Raw genomic sequence first — 26,661 nt, forward strand, 5'->3', positions numbered from 1 at the left:
CCGCCTCCAACGCGTCCCGGAGCGGTTCCGGGCTACATCGCAGCGTGGCTGTTGGTGGGCGCAGGTGGCGAGGCGTCCTGCGCGGCTGGCTCAGCATGTGGTGCACGGGCCCGGCCGCAGTGGTGGCCTTTTGTGCCGGGCTTTGGGTCTCTAACCCGGGGCTGGCGCTGGGCCACGAGGCCGGGGAGAGGCCAGGGGCCGACTGTGAAGGTGAGCGGTGTGAGCCCTGCTTGCGTGACAGTGGCACCGCGCTGCAGCGCAGCTGTCGTCGGCTTTGGCTTCTCCTGGCCCTGGCTATAAATAACATTAGATTCAGGATATGCAGGTCCGCTTCCCTGGCTTCCCATCGCCGTCTTCCAGTCCTGGGCAAAAGTTCGAGCCGGGCCCAGTGACGCCTTGAGGCCGCGTTCTGGTCTATTAAACTGCTGCGGTCAAAACTGGAGAGTTTGGATTTGGATTAGATGTTGTGCAGACGCTACTAGCTTCTGAAGACCCTGGCGCTCCGTCAATGATGCTGTTGCTGGCGAATCCGGGCGGGCGAATCCGGCCTCTCCCTGCCCAGGAGATGTCTTTCAAATTTAAATTTGTTTGACTCCCAAAAGAAAAATAAAACAAGTTGTGTGTAATTGAGTTGAGGTGCCATAAACAGAATAGAACTAACGTTTGTTAGAACTTTACAGAGTCAAGTTGCTTTACAAAGCAGTACGTTGATTCAAGAGGAATACCCAGCAATGATTTCTTTCCAGTTCGCAGAACCTCAGCTGTGCGTTTGCAATCAGAACACTTGGGTTTAGGTTCCACCAACTCTTCTGGCTCTGAGCCCCCAAACCTCTTGATTGCAAAATCAGCGTGATTATACCTACCTCAGAGGGTTGTTAACAAGGTCAAAGAAGATAGTTAGCTATGCTAGCCCCTTCCTCCTGGACTGCTGTAATAATCATATCTCATTCACCCAAACAATTTACATAAGTGTATATCCTCCTCACCCTTGTGTGATCTTGGGACTCTATCCCTACTTAACCAGAAACTGTAGGTTCACAGTATACATTGAATAACTGGATGAGTGAAGTTTGTATAATAACTTAATGAAGTGCTAAGAATTGGAGTCCAGTTTTCTACCAGCCCTACAATACTTAAACTTTCTCTCCAGAAATTTGAAATACCCACACGATGTCATTTTTAAACTTTCTTTAGATATATTTATTCAGCTAAGTTATAATTTTGTTTAAAGAATCTTATAACTGCATGCTATACATTTAAAGCAGAATTTGTGAGACATAAACAATTGATCTGATTACTCATTAGTAGCAATTTCTCCAGCTACTACCTAAAAACATTTCAGAAAAGCCAGAGCATCTCGATGTGAAGCTTATGCCATCTTTCCTAGATTTATTACAGCATATTGTGATTATTGCATGTTTGACTAGACCTCATTGTCTACTGTCCTCCCTCCTCTTGCTCACTCTGCTTCTGCCACCCTGGTGCCCTATCTTTGGACCCACCAAGGACTTCCTGCATTAGAGCCTTTGCACTTCTCCCCTCTGCTGGGAGAGTTCTACCCCAAGTAGTCCACTCGTGGTTTTCACTCCCATTCTTAAGGTTTCTGCACAAGTACCACTTTATCCACTTTTTCCTTAACTACCCCTTTTAGGGTAACACTATTTATCTTGTCACTTTCTACCCCCATTATGTTGCTTTTTCTTCACAGCCAGGAGATTCTTCTATTTATTCCCTGGAATGTAATCTTTGAGGGTATGGACTTTCTTTTTCAACAACCTAGAACACCGTCTGGTACCTACTAATTGCTCAATGAATGTTAAAAACACAAATGACAGGCTGTTGTATTTAATGTTCTGTTCCTAGTAATAGCATTAGGAATGAATAGGACTTTGAGCTCCAAAAGACATGACTGATCCTCTAGCTGAAAACAGCTATAAGCACTGAATAAAATAAAAAAATGTAAAAAAAAATATTTTTAAGGTTTATTTATTTTTGAGAGACAAGGAGAGAGACTGTGAGCGGGAGGGGGGCAGAGGGAGAGACAGACCAGAAAACATTCCCCTGAGGAGCTCTATCCCTTGACCCTCCGAGATCAGAACCTGAACCACAATCAAGAGTCAGACGTTCAACCAACTTAGCTACCCAGGCACTCCTAAAAATAATTTTAAGAGTAAGTTAGTAAGGCATAACGTTACCAAGGCCAAAAATAAAGGTAAAAGTGGAAACTCAAAGAGGTAAAGGCTGGTAGATGGCTTTTGCCTTGAGGGCATTTGTTATCCAGGCGATCTGAATTTAGGTTTTCCTGGCTTTGGTAAAATCAAGAATAAAGATAAAGCCCAGGACCTTCCCAAGTTAGGAGTATAATACTAGGTTTTCCCCCCAATTAATTTGAAACCCCAAAGAGCTCACCTCCATTATAAAATGTGACCTGGAAATAACCACAGCTCTACCCTCATCTTTAGAGAGTAAAATTAAGTGTGGTACTTGAACTTTGTACCAAAAGGGAAAACAAAAATGTCTCCAGATAACTCCTAATCACAAGATAACCCACATAGGCATTGAGGCCCAAAGGCACACAACTTGAAGGGTCCAGAACATCTCAAACTGAAGTTTTAGTTTAAAGGGATTTTAAGCAGACATCAGCAAATATTGTTCTTACCTGTAAGAATCCACCTTTAACCCAGTCTACAAATAATTCTCACAGCTAGAGTCTAAGAAATAAAGCTCACATTCAGAAAGTTCTGGCACTCACAGGAAAGAAGGGCACCATAAGTGACAGCCAGTTGAACTAGTGGCAGGGACCAGAGAAAAGGCTTCAGGTACTGGAATTATCAGACACAGAATAGAAAATACATTTATTATGTTTAAAGAGATGAAGGAAGGGATTGAAAAATATGAAAATGGGGCAAAAGACTCTTAAAAATGTCCAACCATATTTGGAAAAGAACCAGATTAAATGGCTACAAACAAATTAATAGTATTAACAGCAGATTACATACAGCTGATAAAAGAATTAGGAAGAAGATTGAAGAAGTTGTCAAGAATGAATCACTAGAGAGAAAGAAGAAGAAAAAATTAGAAAACCTTAAATGCAGCCAGAAGAAAAATTCTGATGACCTTCAAGTTAGACTGTCAGATGATTCAATAGTGAAAGGCCCAAAGTCACACAGCTAGTAATCAGTAAAGTCAGGATTTGGATGCAGGGAGTCTGGTTTCAGAATCCAAGCACTGAATTATCACCTATATTGCTTTCTCAGTATAGTGTTAGGAACTAAATCATTTAAGGAAATATTAAAAATAAAATCAGAAAAATTAAGTGGTATACAAATTATTCAAGATCTGACTATTCTTAAACTCCTAAACTCCTTATAACAACATGTGTTATGTTCTTAGGTAGCAATTCTCCTCTAGTCCTGGTGTCCAAGATTAATCTGTTGTCTTTTATTTTTCCTCTAAAATCAAACAGATAATGTGGGACTGATTTCGGTGTGAGAAGATGTGGATGGAACTGTTGAAAATAATATTTCTAGCTCACTTCCAGTTTAATTATTCCACTAACCTGACTTTAAACGTTTATCATTATCTTTTTGAATAACTTGTAGCTCTTTTCCTGCAGGTGGCATTATTATATTTTCCAAATCCTATTTTCTCCTTTTGGGCTCTGGCTAATAATTGCTTAATTGATGTGTGATTTCACTTTAACATTTTAAATTCAATTTCATTAATATTACCAAATATTTTATTGAGCATACTGGGGATTTCTGTGATGGTCGAAGATACTGTGGTGAGTTTTTAACATCAATTAGGAAATACTTCAAACATACAGGAACATTTTTTATGACATATACCTAGCATCTAGATTAACTGTTAATATTTTGCCACATTTGCTACTATTCTCTTTCTTTAAAAAATAAAATAAAACATTTGAGCCACTGTTTTCTCTCCATTTCCAGGACAAATGTCTGTTCTAAAGTTAATGTGTGCTGCTTTTCCATTTTTGAAGAACTTTTACTATAAAAGTGTGTATCCACAAATTATGTAATTTTTTGGATCTTAGATGTATATAATTGTACATTGTACATATTCACTTGCAACTTTTTTCATTCAACATTATATTGGGGCATTTATATACATTGAGAACTATAGATGTAGTTCATTCTTTTTAACTTGCCTATACAATTCCACTTTCTGAGTGAAATGCAACTGTTCTCTCTTGGAGGTATGGTTAGGTTCTTCCCACTTTTACATAATTTGAAACAATGGTGCTCTGAATATTCTTATACATGTCTCCTAGAGCACATATATGATGATTTTTCTAGGTCATAGAAGAAGAATTTCTGGGTGAGATGTTATATGCATTTTCAACCTAACTCTTCCCTTTTGGACTGTGGGATTATTTTTTATAGATATACAGGAGCTCTTTTATTCAGCCAAAAAATATATATTTCACACCCAGTCTAGGTACATTGTTGAGGACAGAGCAATGTGGCTTAAGTGGGAGAGGTGACAGAAGCTGAGGTGTGAGAAGCTGTGAGAAGTCAGGTCATCAGAGACCATGGGACAATCTAAAGACTGGATCAGACTCTGGCTGATACAGAAAGGAAAAAAAAAAAAAAAACCACAGGAGGGTTTTGAGCAGGTGAAGTAGCATAATCTGACTTTCATTTTTAAATAATCTGATTAGACTGTTGGGAATTTAGTGGGTCAGATTGTTGTAATCTGACCAAGATACCCTAATGCTGCAGGAGAAAATATGAAAACATCATAAAGGAACCAAGAGCTGACAAGACAAAGATTTACTAGGGCAAAATTGAAGGGGAAGAAGTAATCCCAAATGGCAAACTGAGTTTACACTCATTTTCCCCGGGTGACACTGGCCAAAGTAAAGACGATGTTTGGTGTGAATGAGATGGAAGGCAAAGCCTAAGACTTGTTTCAAGTGGGGAGTCCACTAGGACACTCTTCTCTGTTAACCTGGAATTCCCAAAGGGTTACTCCCTCAGAGTAAGGTTGAATGAGCCATAAACCTAACCCATCCCTGCCCACAGGGGTCTCTAAGGAAAATTTCCTTGACAGTGAGCAGAATAAAAAGAATAAATACATTTCTGAGATTATAACCACAAGATGTCCTCACTTGGATTTACAGCTAAAATTCACAAAAAAAATATCAAGCTGTCAGTTTCATTTAAACTAGTCCCTGGCTAGTAACTCCTAAGCCTGAAAAAATACAGACATAAATCCTTTATGGAAATAAAGCATCTTCAATTTAGGCCTTAATGATCTCCACGAATACATTTCAAGTGACTGTAAGTATCATGCAGGACAAAATAAGCAAGCAGACAAAAAATTTCAAATAACCAGGTAACAAAGGGAAGCAAAGGACTCTGTTTTTCACAACAAATCTTTTATAACTCACTGACTTTAAACTAGGTGTGGGGGAGTGAGGGAGAGGAAGAGAAAAGAGACTTGGAAACCGCAGCATAAAGAATTTTTGAGTCTTTTTCTTAAAGAGGAGTGGGGAAATGGGGTGGTATTTGATGGTGGCGGGTGGGGAGATGGGGAAGATGTGGTGTTGAGAGAGCTTTCTATTGTTTCTGAGATGTGAGAAGTAACAGTACGTTGTGGGCTAATGGGGAACAAGACGGGAGGGAGAGGGCACAAGTGTAGGAGCAGGGGTTTGATAGGATCTCCTTAGCAAGTGGAAGGGTTGTCAGTCATCATATGCCGTGGTAAGTTGTCTTTGTACTATTTACTGACTAGTAAATTTTTATCCTCTATTGATTTTTAGCATCACTTCCATCCTTTACCAACCTCTTCGAGATTTGTGCATTTGTTTCTAGCCTAGTTCTCCTGGTCTATTTCTGTGGCATTTCCACACTGTTTTCAATGCCATCACTCTAGAACTAAATCTTGATATCTGATAGTGTCCACTCCTCAGACTCCTTTTTATTTTCTTCTTCAAACATTCCTTAGCTTTCATTTGCTCTTGTTTCTTCATGTGTATTTTTTAAAAATATTTTATTCATTCATGAGAGACAGAGAGAGAGAGGCAGAGACACAGGCAGAAGAAGAAGCAGGGTACTCACAGGGAGCCCGATGTGGGACTCGATCCTGGAACTCCAGCGTCACGCCCTGACCCAAAGGCAGATGGTCAGCCGCTGAGCCATCCAGGCGTCCTTTATGTGTGTATTTTTGGACCAGGTTGTAAAATCTATAAACGTTCTATTGGGGTTTTTAAAAATATTTTATTTATTCATGAGAGAGAGAGAGAGAAAGATTGGCAGAGACACAGGCAGAGGGAGAAGCAGGCTCCATGCAGGGAGCCCGCTGATGCAGGACTTATCCAGGAACTCAATCACTACCTGAGCCAAAGGCAGATGCTCAACTGCTGACTCACTCAGGTGTCCCTGTCTGACACATATCTTTATTAATCTAAATAAACTGCTTATAATTCTTTTTCAGTTTTGCATTTTTATTATCTTTGGAAAATGAAGTTTTAGATTTTTTTTTATTTTTTATTTTTTTATTTTTCATTTTTTTTTAAGTTTTAGATTTATTACACCCACCCACATCTGTCTTCTGCACACACATTCCCCCATTTTACATGCATTTATATCACTATTTGGGTTAAAAATAAACTTCAGGATTTATATTGTTGGGCCCATGTCAATATTATTCAGAAGTGAGTTACCTAGTGCACCAGGATTTCATCTTTCATGTACATCTTTCTCCCCTTGAATTAAAACTTGCCAGGGGATCCCTGGGTGGCTCAGCGGTTTAGTTCCTGCCTTTGGCCCAGGGTGTGATCCTGAAGTCTGGGATCAAGCCCTGCATCAGGCTCCCTGCATGAAGCCTGCTTCGCCCTCTGCCTGTGTCTCTGCCTCTCTCTCTCCTCTATGTCTATTGTGAATAAATACATAAAATCTTAAAAAAAAACAAAACAAAAACTTGCCTTAATTTTTCTCTGGTTTTGTTCCAATCATTAATTGATCATATCATATATGTATGTCATATATACATATACATATATACACAGCTGAAAATCATCTCTGAACATGTTAGCCACATCAGGTAGTCTATTAGTTTGATTTTCTGCTTGGTAACATAATTCCTGGGACTCTCTGTGTCCTGTTCTAACCTGGACAGGCATCTTTCCAGCCTGCTATGTGGCTGGCTTCCTATGGTTCACTCCCCTCCCCTCCAGGGAATTTCCTTGGCCTCTTTGTTGTGTTTGAGCCTTTGTTTCCTGGAACCCAAGGCATTCCTTTGATTGCTTCATTCTTCCAGTTTGGTGAAGCCTACTGTCCTGAAAAACAGTGCATGATAATATAATTTTGAGATCTTGAATGTTGGAAATGACTTTATTTACTTTTACATTAAAATAGCTTACCTGCTTATAGAATTCTTGGTCAAAAATATGTTTTCTGAAAAAAAAAATTTTTTTTCTGTAGAATTTTGATGATATTAAGTCATTTTCTTATAGTTTCCAGTGTTAGCAAATCTATTTCATAACTCTGTTTCACTCTATTTTATACTGTTATTAGAGCTTTTTTAGATTTCAGAATTATAGAATCTTTTCTTTTTTACAGGTGTTCCAAAGTTTCTTGATTTTTGTGTTTTGGTATAGATCTTTTTCAATTTTGTGGGTCTACCAATCCAGATATTCATGTCTTCTGCTAATGAGAATATTTCCTATTTTGGTTCTTTGGCAATTGCCTCTTCTATCTTTCTGAAGCTTGTATTATTTAGGTATTTGTCTTCCTGAATTTCTCAAATTTTATTAATCATTTTCAACCTGTTTGTTTTGTGGTCTACTTCCTGGTGATTCCCCGCCCCTGCCCCTGCCCCAACTTGATCTCCGCAATAAATCTGATGACTTTTCTCTTTAATTCAGCAATATTTTTAATTACCAAAAGTTCTTACTTGTTATTTGGTTGTCTGAATATTATATGATTTATCACTTAAATTTTTTTCCTTGCTAAGAACTTATCTTTATTAGTTTCATTTTATCTTTACTTTTTTGTACTTAGTTTGTATGGTTTTATTATCTAACAATTTCTATATTCTTTTGGTTTATATAGTTATATTTTTAAAACAACTTGAATGCTTTCTCATTAATTTTCTATTTTTTTCTTTTGAAAGATACATACTTATTTATGAATTTCTTTGTAAGTACTGCTTAACTGAAGTCCTTTAGTTTTATATATAGCATTTTTACTGGAATTAAGTACTAAAAATTGCATTTCTGTTACTACTTTTTCTGTGACCCATGGGTTACTTAGAAGTGCGTTATTTTAAACATATCCGGGCGTAAGGAGGGCAGACAGTGAGTTGGATCATATTAGCTTTGTTACTGATTTCTAATTATGTTCAGGGAATGTGGCCTGCTTAGTACAGGTTTTTTTGTGCTTGTTGAGAACTGCTTTTTGACCCACTACCTGGCAAATAAATGTAAATATTCCATATTTTCTTGAAAAGAATGTGGATTCTCTAACTTGGGGGAGAGGAGTTCGTATGTTACAAGGTCAAACTTGTGAATAGTGCTTAAATGTTTAATGTCGTTATCAACTTTTGGTTGAGTTGATCAAATAACTGCTGTGAAAGTGTTCAACCATCTATTGTTATTGTGAATTTGTCAATTTCTCCTTATAGTTCTATCAGAAGTTTTTATATTATTAGGCTATGTTATTGGCTGTCCATTAGTTTGGAACATTTCTTTTTGATATTTCTGGTAAATGGTTCAGATTGATTGGTAGTGACTGTTGTTATGCTCAAAAATGCTTTACAGAACTAAAGCAGATTTTGGTTAGCATTTTCCAGGCATATCTTTTTATTTTTAAAATCTCCCTAATGTTGTTTTTTGTTTTTTCAACCTTTTGCTATATTCTCACTCTTTATATGACTCTTATAAATAGCATATAATTGAACATTTAATAGTTCTACTCTGAAAAATACTGTTATATAACTGCAAGCTTAATACATTCATACTTATTGTAATTAATGATATAGTTGGGTTTATTTTTCCCACTTAATTTTGTAGTTTAAAAAACACTTATTGTGCTTTTTTTTCTTTCTTTTTCTAATCTTTTCTGCCTTCTAATGAACTGATAATGTTTTAACAATCCCTCCCCAGGCCCTGCACAAATACCCATCTCAAAGTAATGTTTATATTTTTTAGTTATTACCCTGTCATTGTTAACATGGTTAATTGGCTAAAAATTATTATGACTTAACAGTAATGTTTCTCCACCCTCTTCTGGATGATAAGGGATCTCAGAAGTTTCATGTGAATTCTCCTTTATTTCCCATCTTATGTGTTTGGATTGTCCTGTATTTGGGTTTTACCTTATGCTTATACCCCTACATGTTTATTATTATTGTTTACACAGTTGATCTTGATTTAGATTTTTCTCCCACTTGCCATTTTCTCTTCTCACATTACTTCTTGCAACCTGATTCTCCTTTCTGGATCTTGCCTCCTACTTCCTGAAGTTTATCTTTTAGTAGTGCTTCCAAAAGTGCTTTATACAGAGGAAGTGCTCAATAAATGTTTATAAAAAAATTAATTTAATCAAATGAACATAATTTAAACTACAGTAGGTGTCTAGTTTGTGTACTAGGGTGATCAGAAGTCTTGTCTCATTTATCAGACAGACAAATAAGACACTTGAATATTGGGGATGGAGGAGAGAGCCCATTATCTGGTTTTAGTTAATACCATGAATCAAGAATAGGGACAGAAGCAAGGGCCTGAGCACTCTCCACTCTTCCTTAGAATGTTTCTCTAGAATTCTCTCTCCAATACTAGGGCCACTGTTTTCCAGCATAAGCTTCTAGGCCGCCATATCCTCTGCTTGCTAGGGCCAGATGCTTGCCCCATCTGGGAAAGCAACATGGGAAAGCATCCTCCTCCTACTTCAGAAGTACCTAATGGATACGTGTGTAGGGCCAGGGTCAGATGACCTGGGATCTAATTTCCTCCCTAGCACTTATTAGGCAAGTTAACTGGCCTCTCTTTGACTCAGTTACCTCATCTGTAAAATAAGGATAGTAATGCATCTACGTCATAGCTTTGTTCTGAGACTTGAATGAGTTAATAACATACATTAGAACAGTGCCAACACCTGTAAGCACCCAACAAATGCTAACTATGGTTATTGCCTGCACTTCTTAGTTAGTTCCCTCCACCTCTTCACTGGCTCTGGATGCTGGGATTGAATATGGTTGTTCAAATTGGAGTTTTACTTAGGTTTGTGATGATAGAACATAGAGACATAGGCAGACTTCTAAGGGGTTTCATTTAAGATATGTATTCAGGTTTTTCTCTGTGCTTTAAACAAAGTTGTCCCAAGCATCATATCCTATATAAAGCTACATTCTCTCTTAAGGTTAATTTTGTGGGAAAATTCTCATTTTTAGATTCAACTTGGTTCCAAAGATCATTTGATTGATTGATTTGATAAGTTCATATTATTCAAGACCCAATACTAAGCTAATAGCTGTAGACCCCAAACCATTCTAACTTATAATTTGAATCCATTGTCACAATGTGTTGAATCATATTTAACTTTTCATTTGATGAGTGGGGGATACACATAAGTGTATTGTATGTATTGTATGAGTGTATGATTATATTGTATGTAACTACATAATTTCTTTGATCCTTCTAGTATGTAAAGAATTCTTGAACCGATTCTATAACTCCTTAATAGCCAGAGGAGTCAACTTTTCCCTAGACACCATAGAAAATGAATTGGTCAGCTTTTGCTTGGATGTCAAAGGAAAAGAAAACCGCCTGGTATGGTAAATTTTCATCTTTCATTTTTCCCTTATGCTTGAAGAAAACTGTTAATAGTTGCATTTTTCATCTTAGTCTTAATGTTCTCCTGCTTAGATGCTTGCCTCAAGCATGTTCATTGTAGATAGCACGCAGAAATTGATCTTCCAGTGAAATGTAGTCCTATGTATTTTCATCTAGAATATATCCGGTTTCATTTTGTTTTCTGAATAAACCATAGACAAGAAATTCCATGTTTTACGCAAATTCCTTTTTTTTTATGCAAATTCCTAATGAGAATTTTTCTGTCCTGGTTTAAGAGTGGTAGATTTTCTATTTATTACTAAGACCATTTATTACCAAGACTATTATTACCAAACCTGTCAAAATATTTCTTTTTTTAAAAATTTTATTTATTTATTCATGAGAGAGGAAGAGAGAGAGAGAGGCAGAGACACAGGCAGAAGGAGAAGTAGGCTCCATGCAGGGAGCCTGATGTGGGACTCGATCTGGGGTCTCCAGGATCACACCCTGGGCTGAAGGCAGCACTAAACCACTGAACCACCTGGGCGGCCCCAAAATATTTCTATAACGTGATTTATATATAACTAATGAGGTATTTATATTATCTTATAATGTGTTACCTGGATTTACACAGATGACTTATTTCAATAGTGTTTTACTTTACTACAGATAATTGCAGGCCAATTCATTTTGCCTAAAATTTTCATGTTCAATTTGTCAGTTAAATCTGCATTGTTGACTGTTCACCACTGACACATTGTAAAACTCTCAATATTTATTTGTGGCATTAAGTTTCATATTTTTAAATGTAAATTGCTTCAGTTAGGCAGCTACCTGAAAGGCAAGCCTAACATGAGGGAGAAGGATATGGACTCTAGAGCCAAAATCCTAGGTTTCTAAATTCTATCTCTTCTGCTTACCAACTAGTGACCTTCAGTTGACTTGGGTGTAAAATGAGGATAATTATAGTACTTACTTCACAGGATTGTTGTGAGAATTCAATAAGTTAAGACCTTTAAAGCCCTGAGAGCAGCACCTCACACAGAGAAAACACTTAGCAAGTGTTGGCTCTTATTAGTCTTTTGAGCATCATGTGAATTGTAGGGCGCTTCTAATTAACATGATCACGGGGATGGAATAATTTGTTTTCTGGTGTCTTAGTCAGCAGGGGTTAAAATTTAATAGCTGGGTCAAGAAAACTAGGTTAACCTCTTTCTCACTTCTCCAAAACTATACTAACTACATTTTTTCATCACCCAGGACACTAACTTCTCTTTGTACCCTTCAGTGCTATTACCTAGGAGCAACGAAGGATGCAGCCACAAAGATCCTCAGTGAGGTTGCTCGCCCAATGAGTGTGCATATGCCTGCAATAAAGATTTGTGAGAAGCTCAAGAAGATGGACAGCCAGATATGTGAGCTGAAATATGGTATAATGAAGTCAAATGTATTTTTCCAATATGTCCAGGGGATTGCCAATTCCCTAAATCAAGGTCCCTGTTTCTAAAAAGTCAGTGTGAGAAGGGAAGGCAATCTCCACTTGCCAGTAGGTGGCTGGGCTGCTGAATGGTGCCTAGTGCCATCTGAGCTCCTTTGGGGAAAGAGAAATGAATCCTGGCACAATCAGCTTTCGGTAAAATTGCCAACCCAGATAGCAAAGTTTAAACTCTTAAATCACCAAGGCAATGTCAACTATGTATGTCAAGGAAAAATTCAAAATGCAAAGGGAGCAGCTATTCATGGTGATTTGGCTCTTGGTAACCTATTAAAACAAAAAGTTGCATCTATTCAAATGTGATGTTGGAACTTTGAAATTTTAAAAATGACTGTATCTTTTTCCCCTAGATTTGTCTACCATCCTGCCAGTTTTAAATGTTAGAAAATAGGTTATTCACATCAAGTCAGGTTTTGCTTGATGAAGTAAGCTTATCAAGGGTGCCTAAAATAAACAGTGAGGAAAGGAAGGAGATGTCCTATTTAAAACATTATCCTTGGCCTTAGGAATTTCACAGATATAGATCTATTCTTATACAGTACTGAAGACTTGTATCTGGACCAGCCTTTTGGGTAGACTGAATAGGTGTGTTAAAAGCCTGGGGAGCCCTCCCTTTGCCAATCCTTAATACCTGAGATTTTACCAGGAAAGACACATTTTTTTTTCTTAAGTCATTGTTTTGTGTTACAGATCCACTGTAGTACTACAAACTAGGTCATTAACACCGACTCTGAATAATTTTAGTCTTATTTTCCAACATAGCTGTGTAATATGCCTATGCGCCATAGCAACAAAGCTGGCTTTAAATAGGTTTAAGGTCAGAAGATACCAAAGACAACCTATTTCTCAATTTGCCAAGGGCAGGCCCCAATCTCCAAGGTAGTGATTATGGGGAAGGCATCTGTTTTTATTGGCTTCCAACTAATGAAATAGAGGCAGAAATCATTGAATACATATGAACAATATTCACAAAAGGGACCAACCTGTCCTGATTCTTTCATTTGATAAATGTATTTGGAATAACATCTGGTATATACAAGGGATCCTACTTGGGTCCTTGAATTACAAAAAATATTCATATATTATTGAGAAGAAATGCATATTTACTAATGTTTTGGCAATGCTGGCCACTAGAGGCCCTTGGGGAGCCATGAACTAGTTTTAATTTTGGGATCAACATTTTCCTTATAGGTTTAGGGTTACAGGGTTTTTCCTCTTTTAAAATTAATGCCAGAGGCCAAGTTTTCTAGAAAAACTCAAAAACTCTAATGACACTTGCAAGAAAGTATTTTTTTTTCCTTCAGTCATTTGAAGGATGTTCTAAATTCTCCTTCTCATCTTATTGTTGGCAGGAAAGTTAAGATTGAACAGGGCGTTTGAATGGTGGGATATTAATAATTTAAGCTATAAAAGCATCTATGTTTAAAGGTATTTTGCTAAGTCAGTCATGAAATTAACAAACAAGGTAAGTGAATAGGACTTGTATCTGGACCAGCCTTTTGGGTAGGCTGAGATTGGGTAGAAGAGATTATGTTTTGTTTTTTTTTAAGATTTTTATTTATTTATTCATGAGAGACACAGAGTGGGGGCGGGGGTGCAAAGACACAGGGAGAAGCAGGCTCCATGCAGGGAGCCCAATGTGGGACTTGATCCCCGGTCTCCAGGATCAGGCCCTGGACTGAAGGCGGCGCTAAACTGAGCCACCCAGGCTGCCTGGATTATGTTTTTAATTAGGAAGGTGTCATTTGGTTTTTGACCTGAAAGTATGTTTTCACTAGATCTATTTTTTTTTTTAAAGGATAGGTATCACTATAAAAATCGAAGGGTTCTCTGGAACACAGGGTGTAGCTGATCCTCCAAATAAAAAAAGCCTTAAAATTTAACTTTTACCTATTTTTTTCCAGATTTATTAAGATATAATTAACATAAAACTTTGTGTAGGTTTAAGGTGTATAACATGTTGACTTGATACACTTATATATTGCAATATTAGCACCATTACATAAGCTAACACCTCCATTGTGTCTTATAAATACCGTATCATTTTGTGATAACATTTAAGATCTACTCTCTTAGCAACTTTCAAGTATATAATACAGTATTAGCCATAAATACCATGGCATACATTAGATCTTGTCTACCAGAACTTGTCTTATCACTGGAAGTTTGTACCCTTTGCCAAAATCTCCTTAATTTCTCCACCCTGCAGCCCCTGGTAACCACCATTCTACTTTCTGTTTCTATTAGTTTGGCTTTTTTAGATTCTACTGGTAAGTGATATACAGCATTTATCTTTCTCTGTCTGACTTATTTTACTTAGTATAATGTCCTCAAAGTCCATTCATGTTGTGGCAAGTGGCAAGATTTCCTTTCTCATGGCAGAATAGCCATATTACACTAGCCATAATACACACTCCATTGTGTGTGTATACCTGCGTATCTCTCTCTCTCTCACACACACACACATCTCCTTTATCCATTCATCTGTTGACAGATACTTAGCTTGTTTACATATCTTGCCTATTATGAATAATGCTGCAATAAACATGGAAGTGCAGATAGTTCTTTGATAACCTATTTTCATTTTGATATATACCCAGAAGTGGATGCTAGGTCATTTGATAGTTTATTTATTTATTTAAAGATTTTATTTATCTGTTCATGAGAGAGACACAGAGAGAGAGAGAGAGAGAGAGATACAGAGATACATAGGCAGAGGGAGAACCAGGCTCCATGCAGGGAGCCCGATGTGGAACTCAATCCCCGGACTCCAGGATCGTGCCCTGGGCTGAGGCGGGCACTAAGCTGCTGAGCCACCTAGGCATCCCAGTCTTTTAATTTTTAAAGGAACTTCCATACTGTTTTCCATAGTGGCTGTACAAACTTATGCTGCCAGGGACAGTGATTTTTTTCCAAATTGTTTTTTTTTTTTTTTTTAAGATTTTATTTATTTATTCATGATAGTCACAGAGAGAGAGAGAGAGAGAGAGAGAGAGAGAGAGAGAGAGAGAGGCAGAGACACAGGCAGAGGGAGAAGCAGGCTCCATGCACCGGGAGCCCGACGTGGGATCCGATCCCGGGTCTCCAGGATCGCGCCCTGGGCCAAAGGCAGGCGCCAAACCGCTGCGCCACGCAGGGATCCCTCCAAATTGTTTTCAACATTTGCTATATCTTGTTTTTTTTTTTTTTTTTTTTTTAAGATTTTATTTATTCATGAGAGACACAAGAGAGGGAGGGAGAGAGAGAGAGAGAGAGAGAGAGAGAGAGAGGCAGAGACACAGGCAGAGGGAGAAGCAGGCTCCATGCAGGAAGCCTGACGTGGGACTTGATACCGATCTGGGTCTCCAGGATCATGCCCCAGGCTGAAGGCGGCGCTAAACTGCTGAGCCACCCAGGCTGCCCTATCTTAGGTTTTTGATGACAGCCATTCTAACAAATATGAAGTGATACCTCATTGTAGTGCCGTTTTGCATCTCCCTTATGATTAGTGATGTTGAATACCTTATCATGTATCTGTTGGCCATGTATATGTCTTCTTTGGGAGAATATCAATTCAGTCCCTCTGCCTATTTTTTTAGTCAGATGGTTTGGGATTTTTTTGCTATTGAGTTGCGTGAGTTCTTTATATATTTTAGACATTAACCCCATATCAGATATATGATTTTCAAATAATTTCTCCTATCCCATAACTTGCCATTGATTTTGTTGATGGCTTCTTTTCTGGGCAGAAACTTTTTAGTTTATTTTGTACCACTTACTGATTTTTGCTTTGGTGTTGTGCTTTGGTGTCATATCCAAAAAATCGTTGCCAAGACCAATGTCAAGGAGACTTTCCCCATGTTTTCTTCCTAGTTATTTATGGTTTGGGGTCTTATATTTAACTTGTTAATCCATTTCAAGTTAATTTTCCCAAGTGATATAAGATAGGAGTCCTGTTTCATTTTTCTGCATGTGGTTATCCCGTTTTCCAAACACCATTTACTGAAGAGACTGTTCTTTCTGCATTGAATATTCTTGGCTCCTTTGTCAAATACTGTTGACCTTATATGCAAGGGTTAATTTCTGGGCTTTTGATTCTACTCCATTGGTGTATGTGTCTGTTTTTATGCCAGTACCACACTGTTTTATTATAGCTTTGCAGTATCGTTTGACATCAGGATGCTTCCAGCTTTGTTCTTTCTGAGGGTTGCTTTGGCTATTCAGGATCTTTAGTGGTTCCATACAAATTGGGGTTGTTTTTCCTATTTCTTGTGAAAAGTGCCACTGGAATTTTGATGGGGATTGCATTAAATCTGTAGATGGCTTTGGGTAGAAAGGGCATTTTAGCAATATTAATCTTCCAATCCACAAACAGGATGTTTTTCCATTTGTGTTTTCTTCAATTTATTTCATCAAAGTCTGGTAGTTTTCAGTGTATAGATCTTTCACCTCCTTGATTAAATTTATTCCTAAGTATAAAATCCAACTTTTAAATTTGAGCAGTTACTGGAAATTTTTGATAAGTCACTTGACAACTATGTTAGGTTGTTGAAAGACTTAAATGCTGTGTTGCCTTATGCAGGGAAAAAAAAGGAAAGGGCTCCTCAAGAGAAGTCAAGCTGCAAAGGTTCTGAGCTGCCACTTATTGTGGCAACATTAATGTTGCATCCATGTTCAAACACACAGCTGGTCATGGGGGAGGGGGAAGGAAAAGAATTTCCCCTTTCTGACGGGGATTATAATCATAAGTATGTTATAGATGAGCTTTGTTTGTTTGTATTTCCTATCTTTGGGTTTTGCATTAGAGAAGTAGCTGAGTTCTTGACATTGTCTATAGATAGTAAATGGGAGCAGTAGTCTTTCTAGAGGAGTTGGATGTTCATGACAAGTGTTATTGGCAAGAAGGTTAGGAGCCAGATCGGCTGGCACCAAAGAGCCTGCATTAGAGACGTGGGCATATCCCAAAGGACTATAAATGAATGCTGTGATGATTCTGTAATCCCAGTAGGGACAGAGGATCAGGTGAGTTCAAGCAGAGATTCCCAAACAATTAAGGCTCAGTGAAAATGCTCTTAATTTTATTCATGTGTTTTGGTTTCTTTATATTTGTATTTAAAAACTCAATAGTGCTTTGTAATAGGTATGTCCATCTGTTTTAGTGCAGACATGTCTTCAGTATAGAAGGTGAACTATCACTTTCTAATTAATTACAATTATTTATTTATTTATTTATTTTTTCTTTAATTAATTACAGTTAAGGGCTTTCAGTTGGCCACACTCAAGGCCATTTCAAGGCACCGTCATTTATCAGTTCCCTTCTTTGTATTTTAGGAGCAGCAATTAGAATGCTGTGCAGTCATGGTTTAATAATTATGGTCTTGAGAAGTCACAAAATACTGCAAATCTACCCGGTCCCCTGTTTTGAAGCAAGTATAATTCCATGGAAAACAAGTTTAATAGAACACTAATGATCCCAATAGCTTTGTACATAACACATTTTCCTTAGGTATGTCTTGGTTTCCATAGAAATTGGAACTGATCCCCACTTTGAAACATAGGGTAGTCAGCACCAAGATAAGTAACACCACTGGCTTTTCTAAGTGTTTCACAGTTGTTTTTTTTTTTTTTTTTTTTTAAAAACTGCTTTTCCTTTTTGTCATTTAGAAAAGAAACTGGACTTGGCATCAGTGGACCTGTCAAAGATGAGAGTAGCAGAGCTGAAACAGATACTGCACAGCTGGGGAGAGGAGTGCATAGCCTGTGCGGAAAAAACTGACTATGTGAATCTGATCACTGAACTGGCACCCAAGTATGCAGCAGCCCATCCCAAAACAGAGCTCTGATCCTCGGATGTTGCTACACCATTAATGACAGATACAGTGACTCTCCAGGATATGGACTTGTTGGTTAAGAGTAACCAGGAGTTGTGCTGTATGTGGTCTCACATTTTTTGTTTTGGTTAACACAACCAGCCAAGAATTGGTTACTTGGAATTACAGTGAAAACTGTTAATATTCGTGGTGTCTTATATTTCCAGTGTACCCAACCTAACAGTGCCTTTCTCATAATTTTTATAAGGATTATATATCTTTCTTTGCCTGTTTCCTTAAAATTGGGAAAGATGAACTACTGAAAAATGGATGGAATAAGTCAATTCGAAAAAAGAAGACAGTGCTCAGAGGCCCCTCTCTGTGCACTGATTTTTAATTAAATATATTGGTTTAAGACAAAAGAAACAGTGTTTAGCCTACCTAACACCCACCGTCAATCCAACACAATCACATGACATAATCAAAGGTTTTAAAAAATAAACTTTGTACTTTCAACTGCAAATCATTTTATGTTCTGGCTCTTTTTGGTATCAAATATGGGAGGGCAGGAAGCACTACTTGAAATTAGGGTTTCCCAATAGAAGGAATACCTATTTAAAATTCACTTACACCTACTTAAAGAAAATAGATCAAGAATCCACTCAAGTATAGTCAATGTTTTAACAAATCATATCAACACTCATATTGATTGAACCAAGTTCAAGGTATTCTGTATTCCTTTCTACCACATATTAGACAAGCTTTTGATAGAGAATTAAAGCATGGTAACAGCATCTGCAGGCAACATAGAGCTCTATGGTTCCTAATGCTATTTTATTAGCTTTATTTTTTTAAATATTTTATTTATTTATGAGAGAGAGAGAGAGAGAGGCAGAGAGAGAGAGAGAGGCAGAGACACAGGCAGAGGGAGAAGCAGGCTCCACACAGGGACTGGATCCCAGGTCTCCAGGATCACATCCTGGGCTGAAGGCGGCGCTAAACCGCTGAGCCATCCGGGCTGCCCTATTTTATTAGCTTTAGATTGTAAAATCATTCTTGGCTCTATTTTCTGGTCACATCAGAGTAAGAACTCCCCTGTACAAGTGGCTCCCTCTGGGTGGAAGGCAGAGGTGGGGAAGGCCGGCAAAGGGAACTTTCTGGGGGGATGGGAAAGTTGTATATCTTGACTAGGGTGGTGGTTACATGGTTGGATATGATTATGCAACTCATCCAGTAGTATAATTAAGATCTGGGCATTTTATTGTATATATGTTTTATCTGAAATATAGAAAATTTATTTTAAAGTTAACTGAACTTAGTTCATTCAAATCATCTTGTTCATGTAAAGAATTGCATTTACTGACTGGGAGTGCTTTTGGGGAGTGGAGGAGAAATTTTCCAGAATGAACATGTACACTGAAAGTATAATTTTCACGTTTAAATGCTGCGCAGGTAAGCAAATTTTCAATTTGTCAGTTGGGATATAACTGAACCTGTCAGAGAATTGGTGGTTAGTAACTTAAAAATGAGAATAAAAAGCTTTGGTGTAGTAAGTGACCAAAAGGGTTATTGTTTCTGGATTTTGGCAGCTTGATCATTATGTGGAAAGCACTCTACTTTATTATGAATTATATCTTCAAAAAGTCCATATTTAGGGCTTTTTTTTTGGTATTTGTTTTCCTTTAGTGCATTTTGAACCAATTGAGAAACTTATCATTTGAAAATAGCATGTTTGATGTCTGATCTCAAAACAGATCATATTTTCTTACTGTCCTACCCCCTCCCCCCCACCCCAGGATATAAATCTAGGTAATAAGAATACTGCCCAGCAGGTTCATTCAGATCCATGATGTTTGGTCTGGCTTGTCAAAGAGCATTTACTCAGTGAATGCCACTGAAACTTTTCAAACTGCATACATAAGTCACCTGGGGATCTTGTTTAAATTTGGATTTTGATTCAGAAGGCCTGAGTGGGGCCCGAGACTCTGCTTTTCTAATAAGCTCCTAAGTGATGCCCATGCTGCTCTTGCAGGGATCACATGCTTGGAGCGGCAAAGGCCTGAGTCATGGACCCCCCAGCTGATTTATTTTCTCCAGCTGCCAATTCTCTGTTAGTTTTTTGATAGAGCCGACTATAACAACAACAACAACAAAAACAATAAACACACGAGTTGTTTCTCTCATATAAAAGAAGTCCAGAGGTAGTCAGTCCAGAGTAAATATGGCAACTCCACTGAGTTACTTGGGATCGAGTTCTTATCTTTTTGCTTTACGTTAGGTGCGTGTTCCATTCTTAACCCATGGTCCAAGCTCAGTCTGGAGCTCCTTACTCCAGAAGGGAGAAGGCATGGAAAGAATAGTCTTTAAGCCAAGCCAGCCTCTTTAGGGCAGCCTTCCCCCCCTTCCCTTCCTGTTACCCCTCCTCAACATCCCCCCTCGGGTCCATCTCCCACTTAACACTCTGCCACAGATCATTGATCAGAGCTTAATCACATGCCAAACCTAGGTGCAAGGGAGTTTGGGAAATAATATCTTTTAGTTGAGTTCATAGCTGCCCTAATAAAATCGAGGCTTTTGTTTGTTTTTAATGAGGAAGAAGGGAGAAATAGTTTGTGGCCACAAGCCGTCTCTGTCACACAGCATAAATTTTTCATTCCCATGAATTTTAGTTATAATTCCTGGTTATCATACCCTAAATAACTCTTCTTCCTTCTTACTATTTGCTTCTTTTGTAAATGTAGGCAATTATATCTTTCTTTTTTTGGTTTGACAAGAAGTAGCTCCTGTTTTTCTATTTTCATTTTAAATTGCTTCCTCTCTCATTGTGTGTGTGTGTGTATACAATTTGTGTTGTATTTTTACCCCAAGTCCATAAGCACACAAGATTTACAAATCAGACTTTCTGACAAGTGTGGCAGAACTCTGAGCTGAGAACTTTCATCTAAACAGCAGCGGTTTGGGACAGATGTTATTCCCAATCTATTTTACATTTCAGAAAGTTCAAGTAGATGATCCTTTAATTTGGTGCCCAAATACATCTGGGAGATTAAGTATAACATTTAAAAGTTGTAGTTCCTTGAGTATGGATATTCGTCATTTACATTCCACTAGAGTATTACATTTAGAACAAAAGAGCTTGGCATATACAAGAAAATATTTGATGATCAGATCCTTAAAAACAAGCAGGGCACTTTGTGATCCCAGAGGCTCCACCTATGGGTTTGAGCAGCTCTTGATTAAGTGTTTCTTCTTGGCAGATAGCTGAGTTTTTGCCTTCCAGACTCATCTAAGGGAAATGATTGTCAAGGACCTGTTCTTTCACAGTGTGTTTGAATCAAGGACCTGTTCTTTCACAGTGTGTTTGAAATAAAACAATTCCACCAACTATGAAATGGAAAAAGGATGAACAGTATATATTAAATTTTTGGTTTGTTTGGGGGTTTGCTTTTCACTGATACACATTTTCAGAATTTGGGATTGTGCAGGTAGACCTGGTGCTGAATTTCTTTCTTTTTTCTTTTCTTTTCTTTTTTTTTTTTTTTGGTGCTGAATTTCTAAAGCTCACCAGGATTTAAATGAAAAATTTGATGTGTGAGACAGATAAATTAAAAATGTAAATGTGATAGTTAACAGAGGTAAAGTTGTTAGCTGTCACTGAAATGGATCAGTTTTAGAAAAGGCAGTATTTTTTAAGGCTTCTCATGTGATTTCTCTGGAAGGCTGTCGATAAGTACTCTACATAGAATACTAGAAGTTCCTCCAAGCCGTCATAGTTTTTTGATGTGGGAAGCTCACCCTGTGCAGTTGGGCCCTTCCAAAGTTTTGGTGGCTGACCTTGCAAGATAAGATACCTGGTCTGGCAAACTGCATTTTCTGGGAACATATGGCTGCTTATTAAGATGCTATGGATTAGTTACTTGTACTGTGTGAGACATGAATTAACCTACATTTAGAACAAAAGAAGAAAGAAAAAAGAACACATAAAGATATATAATACAGGTCTGCAATCCATTACCAAAATACCTGGAGCTAGGTATTCTTGGAATTCATAATTTTTCTGATTTTGGAAAGACAGTATGGTACATATACTAAGTATTTCATAATCACCTAGGGGTTTGAAGCAGCACCCCATAATACTCATAAATCCAGGTCGGGGGTGGGGGTGCCTGGATGGTTGAGTCAGTTAAGCATCTGTCTTCAGCTGGGGTCATGATTGTGGGGTCCTGGGATCAAGCCCCAACTCAGGTTCCTCGCTCAGTGAGGAGTCTGCTTCTCTCTCTCCCTCTGCCTGCCATTCTCCCTGCTTGTGCTCTCTCTCTCCATCAAATAAATAAATAAAATCTTTTTAAAACAATCAATCAATCAATCAACCAACCAATCCAGGCCAGGTTTGGTCACCAGAAGAAGCTGGATCAGGTCTTGCTTGTCACATGAGTTACAAAAAAAGAATCTTTTATTTTCACAGCCTTTTGGATTTCTGAATCTTAGATGAGAGACTGTGCACTGTCATTCTGTGTTGACTCCAATCTAGCTGTTATCAATCATTAATTAAGACTCTGGGCCTTCTTTGATAAAACCTCTCCCGCCCGTAGACTAGTCTCCCATGGACAGAACTTCCTTCTCCTAGAAAGGAGTTGAAAAGCACCCGAGAGTCTCAGAAAATTAGGACTCCAGGTGCCTCACATCTTTCTTTTGGCCACATGCCTTCCAGAAGTATGTATGGTACAGGGTCAGTACTAAATACTTATCAGGGAAATTCGCTCACCGTGTTGTCTTCCTTCTAAACAGGTGGGTCAGCTGTGGTTTCTCCTTCTCAGGTCCTGAGAGCCAAGGAGCAGAAAGGAGGCTGCTCCTCCTTTCTGCAACCCCCACCCTCAAGACTTCTCTCTCTCCAGACTGAAAGTCTGTTCACACTTTGCAAGCAACAGTCTGCTCTTCTCTTTGGTGGCAATGTTTACAATCGGCCCCAGAGGATGTTGTTTACAGGGCTCTTACCTTTTTCCTTTTGAATTTTTTAAGACCTATTTTGGAAAGAACAGATCAAATGTTGGCCCCTTAGTGACAGAGTGTCTATAAATACATTCCAAGGGATCTTGGGCTGTGCAGTCTCTAGCGGGCAGTAAACTTGCTCACCTCCTGGATGTTTTCTAAGAATGCCTATCCCAGAAATTCAGGTGTTTCCCCTGGTCAGATATTTGCTGCTCATATATTTCTATTCTTCCTCAGTCCTAAATTAATAAATTCCTGGTTTCTTTCTGAAAAGAGTCTGGACTTTTCTCCTTTTCAGATTATATTTATACGCATATATATTTGTCTCCTCAGAAAGTTCAGTGTCACAGCTCCTTGACCTTGGGATGTATATGCTCAGGACTCTGGTTCAGACCCAAATTTTACAAATTATCTTTGCAGTTTTCTTTGCTTTCTCTAATAGATTATTGGTGGTTCCTAAACATTTCATTCTACTGGAAAATCTTAGTACTGTAATAGCATCTTGACTATACAAAGATAGAAGTAGAAATAATAAGAGGGAAAGAGCACCAGAATGAAATTTGAATCCTGTATTTGGCCAGTTGTGCTGAGAAAAGTAATTCACCTTTTTTGGCTCTCAGTTTTTTGTCTTAGGTATAGCTAATAACTGGGCGATTTTATTAAATGGAAAAATATAAGTAAAATATGTAACAGAGTGTCCAGCTCAGGATAGACACCTCAATAGATGTGAGTTGAATCTGCATGGCACTTTATTTTAAACAATTCATTTATTGTCACAATGTTATATATGAAGGTATGATGAGCAGTGGCCCATTTTATTGATGAGGAAGTAAGGCAAAGGAAACATTTAGTGACTTGCCCACTGAGGCGAGGAAATGAATTCAGGTCATTTGACTTCTGGATTGGATGTAAACTTTTAGGCTGAGAAATTCAGGGGTGAGAGAGTTTGATGATTTGGAATTTAGGACTTTTAAGTGATCTTTGGGAAGTAGGCACATTCACATTACACATTTTGGGGTGTGAAAAACATCACAAGAAATGGTCAAATAGAAATGACCTGAAGTGATTGGTATTTGATAAGTCATGACCATAACATGTTCTAGAACAACACATGTGGTCAATAGTGGGCTATGTCTTTTATGTGGGGTGACTCAATATTTCTGGAGCATCCTATAATTCTACACACCTCCATGATGCTATTGCTTCATGTGAAATATAGAAGAAATTAGGCCAACTGTAACTGTCTTGTCCAGCAACAAAAAAGCATGAGTATGTTCCTGGATCTTTTAATTGCAACCTCATATACCAGTTGTCCGGAGACGCCTGAGAAATGTACTCATCAGCATCTTTCTGAAATGCCTTTTAAAACTCTTGAAAGTCAGCAATCTCAGATGAAGCACTTTTGTATTATGCTTTATTTGAACTAGTTTGACTATTAAGAACTTTCCTGATGGTCTTCCCTTTTCTATTAGACAAAAAGGTAATATACTATCATGTGATATTTTGTTGTTCTGTTTTGAAGAATTGCTTCTCACTTGTTTCAACTGTTAGAAAACATAAAGTTGATTTTTCTTTTCCTATCTTTATAGTAGTATCAATTATTTTCATCTAACCTATGCTTATCAGAACACACTCCAACTTACGTAACTCTTTTCTGGAGGTGGCGGCAATGGGTAAATATAATGTTTGGGAAAATCAATGACTATAAATGTGCTTTGGGTATAAATCTATTTGTGCCTTAATTTTAAACCTAGATCTTCATTAGTAAATACTATATATAAAAGACAAAAGGACACTTAAATGTTTCTACTAATCATTGTATTTAACTTGAATGGAATTCCAACCCCCCCAGCTGTAAGAATGATGATGACTTGAAAATTTAATATTTTTAAAGTGACTATCATGTGTGGTTTAGGTGGAATGGAAAGGGTGATTGTGGCAGTAAAATTTTCACTCTTAAGATCTTGAGTCTTTGATGATCATGTCACTTCCTAGTAAGTTGGAAGCAAACAGGAGGGACTCCTGGGATACCTTTTCTCTTAGCTTCACTGGCTCCATTGAACAAAATCAAAGCCTCACAAAAATAACCATGAGCAAGCTTATTTTCTGTTCATGCACAGAAATTCTACCTTGAATATCTAGCAATTTCCCAGTGTCTTGGGGGTCAGTTTTGCAAGAGAAATGTCCAAGGCTTTGAATGCTCATCCTGCGACTACCTCTGCTTCTACTATACTTAATGTCCACCCCCGCTCCTTACTGGACGTTGGCAGGGTGGTGGTGCTGTAGATACCTCTGACCTAGCCCCATCTTGCTTTGCGAAGCTTACATTCTTTCATGGATGGCCCCTCCCACCTCCCTCTTCTAATTACAGAATAATGACATGTATGCAGAAGCTCTGCCATCCCCAATGAGTACCTCAAGGGAGGATGATTCTTTAGCAATAAACACAGAGGACGAAATGGTTTCCTCTGATTGTGTTTTTGCTATCAATAGGTCTGAATAATTTCACATGTGCGTGCATTCTAGAAAATGCTTATAGCTGTAGGATAAGGGAAGAAATTGCAATGCCCATTCCTAAGTAGACTGACAAACAGGTCTCCTAAGTCAAAATGAAAGAGTTTTAATAACAAGTAGACTATTGGAAAAAGTTAAATCCTTGAAAATTTGCCAGTTGCACTAATAGACATTGGGCATACGAGAAATTTAGGCCCGATTGAAGGGTCTTATTGATTTGTTCATTGGCACTAGCCTTGCCTTGAATTTATCATTACTTTTGAATATTTGTGTGACCCAGGTCTGAGTAGTTCACATGCTGACTTTAAGTATATGATCTTGATTTGGTAGTAAAAGTGTAAAATGAAAACAAATGTTTTAGAGGGTATTATGCTGAGTAAAATAAGTCAATCGGAGAAGGACAAACATTATATGGTCTCATTCATTTGGAGAATATAAATAATAGTGAAAGGGAATAGAGGGGAAGGGAGAAGAAATGGGTAGGAAATATCAGAAAGACAGAACATGAAGACTCCTAACTCTGGGAAACAACTAGGGGTAGTGGAAGGGGAGGAGGGCGGGGGAGGGGGGGGGTGGGGGTGACTAGGTGGCCGGCACTGAGGGGGGCACTTGACGGGATGAGCACTGGGTATTATTCTGTATGTTGACAAATTGAACACCAATAAAAAATAATTTTATTATTACAAAAATAAAGAATTTTAGGTAGCAACTTAAATACTTTCTGATGGGAAATTGGTTTAAAAATGATGGACTGGGGGTAGGGGGCAGCCCGGGTGGCTTAGCAGTTTAGCGCTACCTTCGGTCCAGGGTGTGATCCTGGGGACCCAGAATCGAGTCCCATGTCGGGCTTCCTGCATGGAGCCTGCTTCTCCGTCTGCCTGTGTCTCTGCCTCTCTCTCTCTCTCTCTCTCTCTCTCTCTCTGTGTCTCTCAGTAATAAGTAAATAAAATCTTTAAAAAAATAAATGATGGACTGGGGCAACCCTGGTGGCTCAGCGGGTTAGCGCTGCCTGCAGCCCGGGGTGTGATCCTGGAGACCCGAGATCGAGTCTCACGTCGGACTCCCTGCTTGGA

The 26,661-nt window shown here is 38.2% G+C and overlaps 1 protein-coding gene across 1 annotated transcript; it reads left to right on the forward strand.

Moving 5' to 3' along the window:
- The first annotated feature begins 76 nt into the window (after positions 1-76).
- On the forward strand, positions 77-18,608 carry CDNF (cerebral dopamine neurotrophic factor). The gene is made up of 4 exons (XM_025445197.3): positions 77-210; positions 10,671-10,798; positions 12,090-12,231; positions 17,940-18,608. Exons 1-4 carry the CDS (start codon positions 96-98, stop codon positions 18,116-18,118), a joined length of 564 nt encoding a protein of 187 aa, XP_025300982.1. The 5' UTR covers positions 77-95; the 3' UTR covers positions 18,119-18,608.
- The last annotated feature ends 8,053 nt before the right edge of the window (positions 18,609-26,661 follow it).

This window comes from Canis lupus, chromosome 2 (assembly GCF_003254725.2).
Source record: "Canis lupus dingo isolate Sandy chromosome 2, ASM325472v2, whole genome shotgun sequence".
Lineage (NCBI taxonomy): Eukaryota > Metazoa > Chordata > Mammalia > Carnivora > Canidae > Canis > Canis lupus.